General features: G+C 46.1%; 1 protein-coding gene across 1 annotated transcript in view; it reads right to left on the reverse strand.

Moving 5' to 3' along the window:
* Nucleotides 1-12,217, reverse strand: part of COL22A1 (collagen type XXII alpha 1 chain) — a 305,451-nt gene that overhangs the window by 60,227 nt on the left and 233,007 nt on the right. The window contains exons 44-47 of the mRNA XM_026454562.1: nt 12,128-12,163; nt 10,465-10,518; nt 9,165-9,209; nt 4,616-4,663 (exon numbers count right to left, since the gene is read on the reverse strand). Coding sequence (XP_026310347.1) covers nt 4,616-4,663; nt 9,165-9,209; nt 10,465-10,518; nt 12,128-12,163 — 183 coding nt within the window. The remainder of the gene's footprint in view (nt 1-4,615; nt 4,664-9,164; nt 9,210-10,464; nt 10,519-12,127; nt 12,164-12,217) is intronic.

Raw genomic sequence — 12,217 nt, forward strand, 5'->3', positions numbered from 1 at the left:
CAGTGGGCGTGTGTCTTGAAGAGCTCTCAGTTCAACACTGTCAACTGACACAAACACATGCACTAACTATGGTCTTTTGAAAGCCCTACCAAAGGGATCTGCAAAAATCCGTGCAAGCTGCACTGTTCACAGTCCATGAGGTGAAGCTGCAGGTGATTTAGTTTTCATCTTGGTCTCCGATTTCAGGATGGTAAAGCCTTTCCATCACAAAAGCATCTCTGAATGGCCCATCTTCCTTTTACTTGTTTCACCTACTCAGTCTTTGGAGATTCTTTAGTAATCTCCCGCTCCAAGAAGCCTTCCTGATTGCCTGAGGATGGGGACAGGCGTCCTCCTGCTCCGAGAAATCTCAGGAATCCTCACTACTGAAGTACTAATCTCCTTGTTGGAATGGTCTTTTATTCCATCCTGTCTCCACCAGGCAAACAGAAGGTGTAAGCACTCAGAGGACAGAGGTAGAATTATCTTTATATGCCAAATTCATAGCAAATATTCTCCCACAGGGCATGAGTGCTATAAATAAATGAATCAGGCAACCCAACCAACTAACCAACTGACTGACCAACCAACTAATTAACTGTTGACCTGACATTCTGGCGACTTGGGCCATCTTCCTTTAGTGGGTAGTTTGCAAAGCTGATTGGGTGATTTGGAGGGTGGGAAGAGTTAAATATTGGGATATATAAAGCAAGAGTGCATGACCCAGTTCTGGAATCCAGTGAGCATAGGGTGAGATCACCCCAATCTGCAGTCTTACAGATGTTCACCTTGGCTCCAGAGATCCTGGGACCCCCCAGTCCCTCCTGGCTCTGCACCAAAGTCCGGTTCAGAGGGCAGTTCACACTTTCTTTGAATGTATTGAAACTGGATAGGGTTGTGTTTCCAACCAAATGGGCTTGCCCATACTCCACTTAAACCTCTGTCCACCTGGAATCATGGCTTCATTTCCCTGAGTCTCCTTATCTGTGAAATGGGGATGTCAAAGTCTTATGATAAATGAGACAATGAATGGAAAATGCCTGACACTGTCCTGACACAGAGTGAAAACACAGTGACTTTTAGCTGCTACATGTGCCATTATGGGTTTGTTTCTTTTCCTCCCTAAATCTGTGGCCTTGTCCCATTTGCAGATCAGATGACCTTGATCATCAACACTAGCTCCCAATCTCTGAGCTTTCTGAGTTATCTCAGGCAAGTCAATTAATATTTTTGAGTCTATTTCCTTACCTGTAAACTAGGATCATTCTCCTACTTTAGGAGATTGTTGTGAAATTTAAATAAAATAATGCAAACAAAGTGCCTAGCGTATTTCAGGGTTCATTGTATGTAATCTATAAATGTTCTTTCCTTCTGGTCTCTACCCCTTCCTTTGGTCTAAGATATTTTCTTTTCTTTTCCTTTTTATTTTATTTTATTTTATTTTTTTGAGACAGAGTCTTGCTCTGTCACCCAGCTTGGAGTGCAGTGGTGCAATCTAGATTCGCTGCAGCCTCTGCCTCCCGGGTTCAAGCAATTCTCCCAACTCAGCCTCCTGAGCAGCTGGGAATACAGGCATGTGCTACCACGTCTGACTAATTTTTGTATTTTTAGTAGAGACAGGGGTTTTCCCATGTTGGCCAGGCTCATCCTGCACTCCTAGCCTCAAGTGATCCACCTGCTTCGGCCTCCCTAAGTGCTGGGATTACAGGCATGAGCCATCGCACCCCGCCAGTCTGAACTATTTTCAACAAACTCAGCTTGTTATGTCATTGCATGTAATACCGTACTTTGTGTGGTTTGAAGTACCAAGTAAGCACTCAACAAAATGCCGACTACATGGAGGAATGCTACAGTCTTTGGTGTGTAGAAAAAAGCAGTCGTTGCTTCCCAGGAGAAGAAATGACCTTTAGGTCATTTCATCCACCTTCTCACTGGACATCTGACTCCTCTCTACTATATTCCTACCAAAGAGTTGCGTAGCCTTCATCTCCAAATCTCTGTGTGACAGGCAGAGAACTCACTAGCTGCCTGGACTTCATCGGACAGTTGTCAGGAAGTTCTGGCTCATGTAAAGATGAAATCGCATAGTAGAGAGGCTACGCATAAGGCTTCAGAGTTGGTCACACTGGGTTTGAGTCTTGGTTCTGCCACTAGCAGGTCTGTGACGTTGAACAAGTGGTTTGCCCATCTATGCCTCAACCTCTTCATCTGTAAAATGCACACAGCAACAGAATCCTCTCACAGGATTGTTTGTGAGGATTTAATGAAATAATATTTCTGCAAGGGAGTCATGTAATGGAGACAATTTTAAGATGACCTCCTTGGGCACGGATCTAACTATGGACATTCATTTAACAGGGACTCTTGGAATTTACTACCCAGTAAGTTCTCCAACTATCAGAAAGAGATGTATGAAGTTATCAAACTCTCTGGGGCAGAGACAAATATTCCGTAATATAAGATGTCTCAGCAGGGTAGACACCTGCCACCCAGCCACCTAGACTAGACCAGCAGACTCTAACTTACAACATCAAGATGGCAGCCAGTGAGTACACAAAACAGGGAGATGAAGATAGTCTGCTCCCCAGACCTGGCCAAATCCACTCATCCCAGGCTGTTGACTATGGAATTTCCAGGCTAAGCTCAGCTCTGTGATACCAGTGAGACTCCACAGGCCACCCTGCATGTAGGCGCTTGCATTCATTCTGGGGTTTCCAGCTGCTCTGATGAGCAGAGCTGCATCCTTTCAAAGTGAGGAAATATCGATTTGACTAAATATCTGTCTCAGTGCTATGGCCATGAGGAATGATGCTTAGCCATTTCGATGCTCACTCTTATTATTGACATAAAGATTGGGACATCTTGAGGTTGAAATCCTCTGGGTGAGGGGTGAAGGGTGGAGAGGGCTGGTGGCTGATGAAAACCCAGCTCCTTCTAGAGTGAGGGAATTAAGAAAAATAATCCAGGCTAATAAAAGCCTGCAATAAACAAAAGATGGAATCAATAGATAATGATTTCTTGTCATGTCCTTGACTGTGGGGGAAAAAAAAAAAAACTATCGCACTTGTCAACAAAAACTGGTAAAGATTGTTCTGCTACTTATTTTTTAATAAAATGTGTAATTTTCCCATCAAGGCATCTCAATTTGCAATGAGACTGAACACCCCAGACTCCCAAGAAGGTTTTCTTTTTCTTTTGTTTTCTTCCCTTGGCTTCATGCATGAAGTAGGGATTTTCTGAAATCACCCAAGTGTCTTTCAGAGAACAAGAAGGAAGGAAGGAACTAGTCACATAAAATGCAGTGCCAACCCTTCACCCGGAGTTATGACAGAGGCTTCAAGTACAGGCAGCAGAAGGGGCCTCCTCACTCACTGTAGCATGCCGGTTCTTTCTGAAGTACAGACCCTACCTCTCTCTCCCTCGTTCACAGCCTTTCCCAGCTCTCAATATTGAAGACCCCAGGTCCTTGGTCAGGCATGTGGGCACCTGTGCAACTTGGCTTTCAGGTGTAACTCAAGCCACGCCCTGCCCTATGTTGGCCAAGTTATGTTCAACCTCTCAGGACCTTTTCCTCTCGTGGGGAAAGCAAATGTGGTTCTAGAAACCCGTCAAGTCTGCACTCAGATCTGGGTTTGTCCTGGTTAAAAGGCCCAGCAGCCCACGTCACCTCACTGAGCCTGTGCTCTGGTCTTGGCCCAGCAGGACCCAGGTCCAGGCTGTTTGACTCTGCCACCGACCCTCGTTCGAGAACACAAGTTAGTCCTGGGTAGGTTAAAGGCCAGCCTCTGGTGTCAGCAAGGAAGGATTTTATTCTTAGGATGTCCTATTCTATTCCATTCCATTCACTGACTCTCACAGTATTTCAGCCTTCTTATATGCTAAACAATACAACACATAGTATTAACCCCATAGAATATTTGTGAAAATTAAACAAGGGAGGCATATTAAACATTTAGTGCATCACAGCTCCAGATAATATTCTGCTGTATATCTGCAGTGATCAATAAGGCAGCCACCAGCCACATGCGGCTATTAAGTATGTATAAAGAAGTTGGTGTGATCAAGCACCTGAATTTTTAATTGCATTTATTTATTTATTTTTGAAACAGGGTCTTGCTCTGTCACTCAGGCTTGAGAGCAGTTGCATACCCATGGCTCACTGTAGCCTCTACCTCCCGGGCTCAAGCGATCCTCCTACCTCAGCCTCCTGAGCAGCTGGGACCACAGGCACATGTCACCACATCAAGCTAATTAAAAAAACAAAAATTTGGGTAGAGACCTATGTTGCCTCTCTATGTTGCCCAGGTTGGTCTTAAGCTCCTGGGTTCAGGGCTCAAGCAATCCCTGCAACATGCTGGGATAATAGGGGTGAGCCACTGTGCCTGGCCTGTATTTAATTTTAATTAATTTAAATTTAGATTGAAGCATGTGGCCAGTTGCTGTTGTATTGGACAGGTGAATTTAGCACATCACCAGCCACATGGTGATTTCTCAACTAATGGTGCTGCTATTATTATTAATACTACCAAATAGTTGTTAAGACAAAAAAAAAAAAAAAAAACCAACTTATTATCAAGATCTCCAATCCCACCATCACCATTTTCAAAACACATGCACATTTATTGAATGCCTTTACCTTAGCCAAGAGATTTATGTCCCCTGGAGACAGTAGTGAAGAGAGGCCCTGTCAAAGTAAAAACAAACACATACATCCATGCATATATACAGTAAATCCCAGGCATCTTGAGAAAGCAAAAGGCCTTCAAAGTGTGACATAATGTGTGGCACACTGTGCCATGCATGAGATACAGACAGCCAGTGGATGTCCCAAGCCTGGGAGCCACAGAAAGAAGACTCCTCCAAGACAGCAACTGCACAGCCTGCCATTCGTAGCCAAGTTTGACTGACTTCGGCCTTTTTCCTTCTCTACCCTCCTTCTGTTTGCCCCTTCTCTTCTCCCAGTGGTCCCTCTTCCCCACCACCATCAAAACCTGATAGGTCATATGAGCACTGTGGGAGGCAAAGTGGCAAACTGTTGGCAATCTGGATGGTCGTGGATGTCTCAAATGAGCAACGGCTGTTGTTATCAGTCATTCACAACCCAGTATGAATTTAAGCCAATGTCTTCAGCTCTCCCAAGTGAAATAGCATTTTAAACTTCATTTGTCATTATGGATTAAAAGTCTCTAATTCCAGAACGCGTATTTCAGAAATCAGGAGTAATTACAGAGCCTCTAAAGGTATATAGGAGTCTGCAGGTGGCTGAACTCATGCTCAAACTCACAGTGAGTTGGAGCTACGGATTGTGTCTCACAATCACGGCCATCCTGGAACCCAAGACAGGGTGGAGGCTCAGAAAATATTTGGGTGCAAGGAACATAAGGTTAGGAAGGGAAATGGGCATTAAAAGGCAGACCCTAAAGGAAAGAAAGGATTCTTAGGTAGGACTTCCAGACTGGTGTGCTACTTTGGAAAATTCTAAATTTTACAAAGAAAAAGGAACACCAGAGGACCCAGGCAGCAGAGGCAAGGTGGTAGACTTAACAACTAAATGCATGGTGGGTGATTTCTCCTCATTAAGTTTGAGTTTAGGTGTACGAATTATGAATCCAGTCTGTCATTTTGGGGAGGCTGAAACCAAGGCAATTTTTTAGGCTATTTCCCCATCCCTGACCCCATGGGCTTTCTGTCCCATCCTGCGGTTAGCAAAACCATGAAACAGGTAACACAAGCTTGCTCAAGGTAACTGCCACAGTGGCTTGAGACGTGCTGGTGGTGTTTCCTGTGTTGATATGATCAGAAATTCAATCAACGCTCTGGGCTATTGCAAGACGGGGTTCCCTGAGAGAGACTGGGGTTGAATTAAATCAGATTGGAGGTGCTCAAGGAATCACCCACACTGCAGTAAGAAGTTACTTAGGAGGCAGCTGCTAAAGTCAAGGCCAAGACCCGCCCCGCCCCCCTCCTCAATTATCTGAGTGAGGTCCTCTGAAGAAAAGGCAACCTTTGCTATAGTAATTTATTAAAACATTTAAAAGGGAAAGGTGTTTTATTTTGAAGCCGCATTTGTTTCCCCTGGGAAGTTTAATAATAGGAAAGGGTTCATATGGTTCAAATTGGTACATTGTAATGCTGCTGGCATTGTATTACTAGGGATATTCTTACACTGCCATTGAGCCTTTAGCATAATTAGAGTGAGTTATATCAGACACAACGGCTGGGCACCAGTTACAAAGGAAGAGAGAACGAGGAGTGGATTTTCAGTCTAGGTACAGTGTGGTCTTGGATACAATTTCATTAACATCTTGCTGTGACTCATTTCTGCAAACGTCATAAGTCTCAAAAGACACACAGAACCAGCATGTGGATAGAGGCAGTGGCCTTGTGAAGGTGGACTCAGGATGCGGCAGACTGCCATCTCTGCCTTCCATGAGTCAGTCCCTCATGTCACCTGTTGTTGGGCCCAGTGGGCTCAGAGAACAGTGGACAGCGTGGGGATGTAGATGCCAGTTTACATCCTACCTAGATCCTCCCCATTCTCGGTGCATCCTTACCCCTGGTGCTGGTTACACAGCCGATAACTGACTGATGGCAGGGCGAAAAGAGCTGGGCCTGGCCTCAAAGTGGGACAGCTTTGTGGTTCCATTCACAGTCCAGAGTTCCATGTGGGATCAGGCAGGGACTAGGCTTGACTTGAACCCACATTTTTTACTGCTTTTTCCCCTGTCATGTCCTGCTTCCCTCCATCCTTGTAAGTTTCTCCTGAGAGCACTCCCTCAATCAGTCACTAGCGTAAGAACCGCCACTGCAGGCTGTGCTTCCAGAGAACTCAATCTGACACAGAAGAAGGATCCTGGAACAGGAATTCTACGCTTCTCTCCAGGTGGGTGCAGCACTGGGGAAACACTTTGGGTCACTCTCTCCACCCTCTGAGGGATGGAACTGTGTAATTAAGAATTAGCTCAGCAGGCCAGTGTTGTCCAAACCCTGCACATTCCAAAGAAATGTCCAGCTGCTGCCTGGTTCCAGGGAATTACCTCTATGCCCTTGGAATGTCCTGCCTGGTAAGAGTGTCTTTGTTTACTTGTGTTCTTGGGTCCAGTCAGGTAGTTAATGCTAACAATGTGATTTATGGTGGGTGCCTTGGACACACACCTCAGTCTGACCTCCAGAGAGGATGAAGACTCAGTAATTAAGACCAGCCATGTGGGCACTCCATGCCTGGGTGACCGACTCCCAGTATAACCCCTAGACACCAAGGCTCTGGTGAGCTTCCACGGTTGCAACACCTTGTGAGTATTGTCACACATCGTGACTGGGAGAATTGGGTGCTGTCTGCACAACTTCACCGGGAGAGGACAAATGGAAGCTTGTACTGGTCTTTCCTGGACTCCTTCCAGTGCACCTTTTTCCTCTGCTGATTTTAATCTATATCGTTTTACTGTAATAAACCACCGCCATGAGCATAACAGCTTTTCTGAGTCCTGTGAGTCCTTCTGTGAGTCACTGAACATGAGGGAATCCCTGAGACAACCATGCCTTATCTGATTAGTGAGCTCAGAGAGACCCGAGAGCCAATGGGCCATACTTGGGACCATTCGGGAGGAGTATGTTCAGTGAATCTAATAGATCTTATCGCTTCTCTCTTCTTCTCTCTTCTCCCTCTCTCTCTCCCCTCAGCTCTCCGTTCTACTGCTGACCACCTGAGAGATAATCGTGATTATCCACATTGTCAGCTGCATTATGCTGACTTAACTATCTTTGCAGGGAGATGTCAGAGTCCAGATCTGGCAGAGGTCATCTGAACCCCCACTTGACTTCTGGTCTGAACCTCACTCTCCCTGCACTTCACCAGAGCTTTGTACTTTGATAATGAAGTGCTCTCTGTGAGGTTTATTTGGCTGTTGCAAAGCTGACTCCACAGGGGAGGAAACATGAGTAATTAAGGTGTCCCTAACTTCCAATAAGACTTTATGCTCCTCTCATTGGAAGATCTTTAATGGAAAGTTTCAGGACCCTTAATGGCAGACCAGGATCCCTGTCCAGGTCTCTGCTGTACCCGCCAACTGAGATAAGGGATGGGGGGTCACCCACACCCACAGGGACATCTGTGCCTTGGGTCCCTGTCTGGAATTTGTAGCAGGCCAGGCTTGCAAAAGAGACAGGCAACCTCTCAGATCCATCTCAAGGTGAAGCTTCTGCCCAGGTGAGCATCTTGCTTTCTGAAACCAGACTTACAGCCTCACCCTTGAGGCCTGCGATTCCCCAGTGTTGGTTGCTGCTGTCTCTTTCATCTCAGGCAGCTTCATCCCCAGGACTCATCTCTCTCCCCATCTGCACAGCTGCCTCCCACTCTCCCAGGCCAGCGCATCCCCAGTGCTCCTTCCCTAGAGGGTCCACCTATGGCCAGGCTACTCAGCCAAACCTTTGGGGCTTCTCTGGCATTGGAAACTCAGTCAGAGGGTGTCCCAGGAGATGAGGGTGCCTCGCATCAGGGAAGCCTATAGGACTCTCGGGCTGGACTAAGGCCACATTGCCAAGGACCCAACATTCAGGGCTGTCCCTGTCTCCTCAATCTTTCACAAATTCCCCTGTTCTCACTGTGAGGCAAGAAAGAACATTTCTTCCATGTCAAACAGAGGGCAACTGGGAAGGCTGACATCACCCAGTCAAGTGCGAGGAAACGGGCACGTCAGGGATTTGCAATGGGTGCTGCTGTTGCTCATTTGCTCACCCCAGATCCACGTTTCACCCTTCCCTGTCCTGTTCCATGCCTGGGAGGTTAAACCCCTGGAATGTATCCCAGGCCGGCTTGCCTGCTGGCCCACAGTGGAATTCCCCAATTCGAGGCACTGCAGGAAACTGGAGGGTGGGAGACATCCCGACCTCCTGGCCTCGGACTAAGCCTTCTACAGCAGTGTGGAACCCATGACGGAGCTCCTGTGTGCAATCCCGCTCTCACCCTTCCACTCTCCCTGGGCTTTGAAAACAGGCATAACGGTGGTAATGACTTCCCACTGTGGTTTATCTCTGGGTCTTACAACATCCCATATTAGTTTCCTCTGCCCACAGTTTTGTCGAAGGTTCCTTTGTTAAAACCTCTTGAACTTTCTGAGTTGCATTTTTTCTCTTGCTTACGCCCTGACTGATAGTCAATATTCATCCAGAACCATAAAATGACATACTGGCTTGCCAGGAGGCCCTCTTTCTCCTGGATTTCCTGGTGTACCCTAAGAGAAGAAGGAAAGAAAACATTAACTGTGGTAAGCACACAGTCCTGACCCACTCTACCCACACCCTCTGCCAACCTCTCTATCTGCTAAGTGTAATTCAGTGGGAAAAAAAAATCATCAGACCATGAGGATTGGCACCAATAAAAATGCATGGTTTCCAATCTCAGCTGAATACCCAAGGCTTCCCAGGAAGAATCCGACAATGGCAAATGTTTAGAACTACCCCCATAACTCCTGTCCTAAACACAAAACTAAAAACAACTCATGCACACAGAACACGTGCATGCACGCACACATACACACACACACAGACACAGACACACACACACCCTGTCTTAAACTTTCCCAGTGTTTTCCCAAACACAAGTGGAAGGAATGGCTTTGAAAAGTAGAAAAATACTTCTATTAGACTGGCTATAAGAATTAATGCTGAGAGTGGAACAGTGAAATTTGAATATTTGGAAGCAGGAATGAGAAAGTAACCTTCTCTTTGGAAACAGAACCCAAGGAAGAGAAGGGAATTTTGTTGTTCCTGTTTATAATGAACTAAAACTACAGAGATGAAAAGATGTATGTCTAAGCAATAAATATCACTGCTTACTAGTGCCAGACACCTTTGTCCTATAAGGACTCATGGTTGTCATTTACCATTTGATCAATGAGTATGGATCAAGTACCTTCTATGTGCCTGGCATACTGTTAGGCACCAGGGACCATGAGGATGCATAAGACACAGGGGCTCCTTCTTAGAGCTCAGAGATGGCTGAGCAAAGGCCAAACAATGGAGATACGAGATGACTGTCATTGTCACAAAGTGGGAAGTAACCCATCCGCACAATGAGCATCACATACATCTGTGGAATTCCACGGAAAAGAGAGAGCTGTTCCAGGGAAGGGTCAGGGGGGACAAGTCGCTGGAGAAGGTAGTGCCTGATTCGAGCAGAACTAACTGGGTTATGTAAGACTTTGACTAAGAAATTAGGGAACATTGTGTGCGATACCCAGGAGTTGAAAAGATTTTGAAACCTTAACACAAATAAACACAGGAAATAAAATTGGATAATAGAAAATTACGAGCCACACTCAACAGAAAAGCAAAAATAAAAAGCAGGCCCATGGGGCTTCCTGGAAATTCTCAACCGCGCTACGAAGTTGGCCACATGGTCAAAGGAGGCCAGGAGATGGTGGAGGGTGGGCTTTCAGGGGTCATGTAAGGGCCTTCACTGAGTCCACGCCATTTCTCTGTACTTACATCCCGGCCGGCTGGGCCCTGGGGGCCAGGGAATCCAGGTAAGCCTCGTGATCCCTGAAGAAAAAGAAAAGAAGACACTGACACCCCACAATATTGTAAGGAAATAAGGACACTCCCTCCTTGGCAATAGTTGGCTCTCCTTCAACACGTGGTCTGTTGCTATGAGAAATCTGATGTAACACGTGCGCCAAAGAACCCTGCTCAGAGCTTACTCAACTGACTGTACTACGTGGGGGTACGTGCTCGACACACAGAGAGAATGCTCTGGAAAACCTTCATTTTGAGCCTCACAACTTGGACCCCATTTGTATAATTCCCTTACTTGAGTGAAGGGGACAGCTCCTGCGGTGAGATGGGCCTGAGCTCAAACCCTGGCTCACTCCTTTCATGTCCTATGGATAACCAGCCCTGAGAGCTGCTAACCAGGTGGTTAAAGAAGTTTCCTTATGCAAGACCCAGCACAATACTAAGCACATGCCTGGCGATTACTACTCTTGGTAAGAAAATAATTTCTAGCCACAAATTTCTGGACAACATCAGGAAATGACACACGTATCTTTCAGTATGGATCTCATTTCCTATAAGATTTTTCCTTAAGTAGGTCTAAAAGTGGGAATTCCTGGCAGTTGCTGGAACTATGCTACAGGGCTGCTCAGGAGCTGACACTGCATCTCCTGGGCCTTCACAGATCTCCTCTCACACCGATCCCTCCATCTAGGGTCCCACCTGTTTGCCTCTGCTTTGCAATAACTTGCTCTGAAATCTCATGTCTATCAGTTCACTACGTAGTACCTCAATTTCTTCATCTATAAAAATGGGTATAAGGAGCCCTGTAGCCCCGTGCTGGGCATGGTGGCTCCCACCTGTAATCCCAGCTACTGAGGAGGGTAAGGCAGGAGAATTGCTTGAACCCAGGAGGCGGAGATTGCAGTGAGCCAAGGTCGTGCCACTGCACTCCAGCCTGGTTGACAGAGCGAGACTGTTACACACACACACAAAGCAATCCCTGTCCTGAATTCAGAAATCATATAAATAAAGGTTATTTAAAATATGTTCACAAGACACAAGGTACAAGATCATCCCAGTTGCTACAATGCAGCTATTTCCCCTGGGGTGAATTTATAGGCAATCATATTTTCCCAGCAAATGCATGCACAGGCATGTCATGGATGGTTGCTGCTCCTAAGAATGAAGGCTTACTGAGAGCCCTCCTGTTGCTTCAGCATAAAGTCAGTCCATCAGGTCTCCACAGTGGCTCCCGGGTCTTGCTCTGCCCACATTACAGATTAAGAGCAATTCCCACATTGGCTCACTGCCGTGTGGTTGGGGTTGGCAAAACCAGGATTCAAAATTAGTTCTTCAGGCAATTTGGCTGAATTCATTAAACCATGGCCACCCTTCTATGTTGAAGAGATGCCCAAAACAGAAGCCAGTCTGTTTGCCCGACTATAATATGGGCATGGCATCCCTTCTCTGCTCATATCCACATCTCTCACACTCTGTTTCGCAGGTCAGAGTTCGTACGCTGGAGTCTGCACTGTTCAACAATGTGAGGAAATTTCAGAATCTACTTCAGTTTTTGGTGCCTCCCATTTAAAACTGCTTTGATTCGAGCAGGATTCCCTGTATAGAAACTCATCCCTTTATTTAAAGCATACTGTACCGGGGGGCCTTTGTCTCCTGGTGGTCCGGAAGGGCCCTAGAAACAAACAAACAAGTATGTAAGCAGAGTAGAAATGACATGCTGATGTAA

The sequence above is a fragment of the Piliocolobus tephrosceles genome, chromosome 7, assembly GCF_002776525.5.
Source record: "Piliocolobus tephrosceles isolate RC106 chromosome 7, ASM277652v3, whole genome shotgun sequence".
Lineage (NCBI taxonomy): Eukaryota > Metazoa > Chordata > Mammalia > Primates > Cercopithecidae > Piliocolobus > Piliocolobus tephrosceles.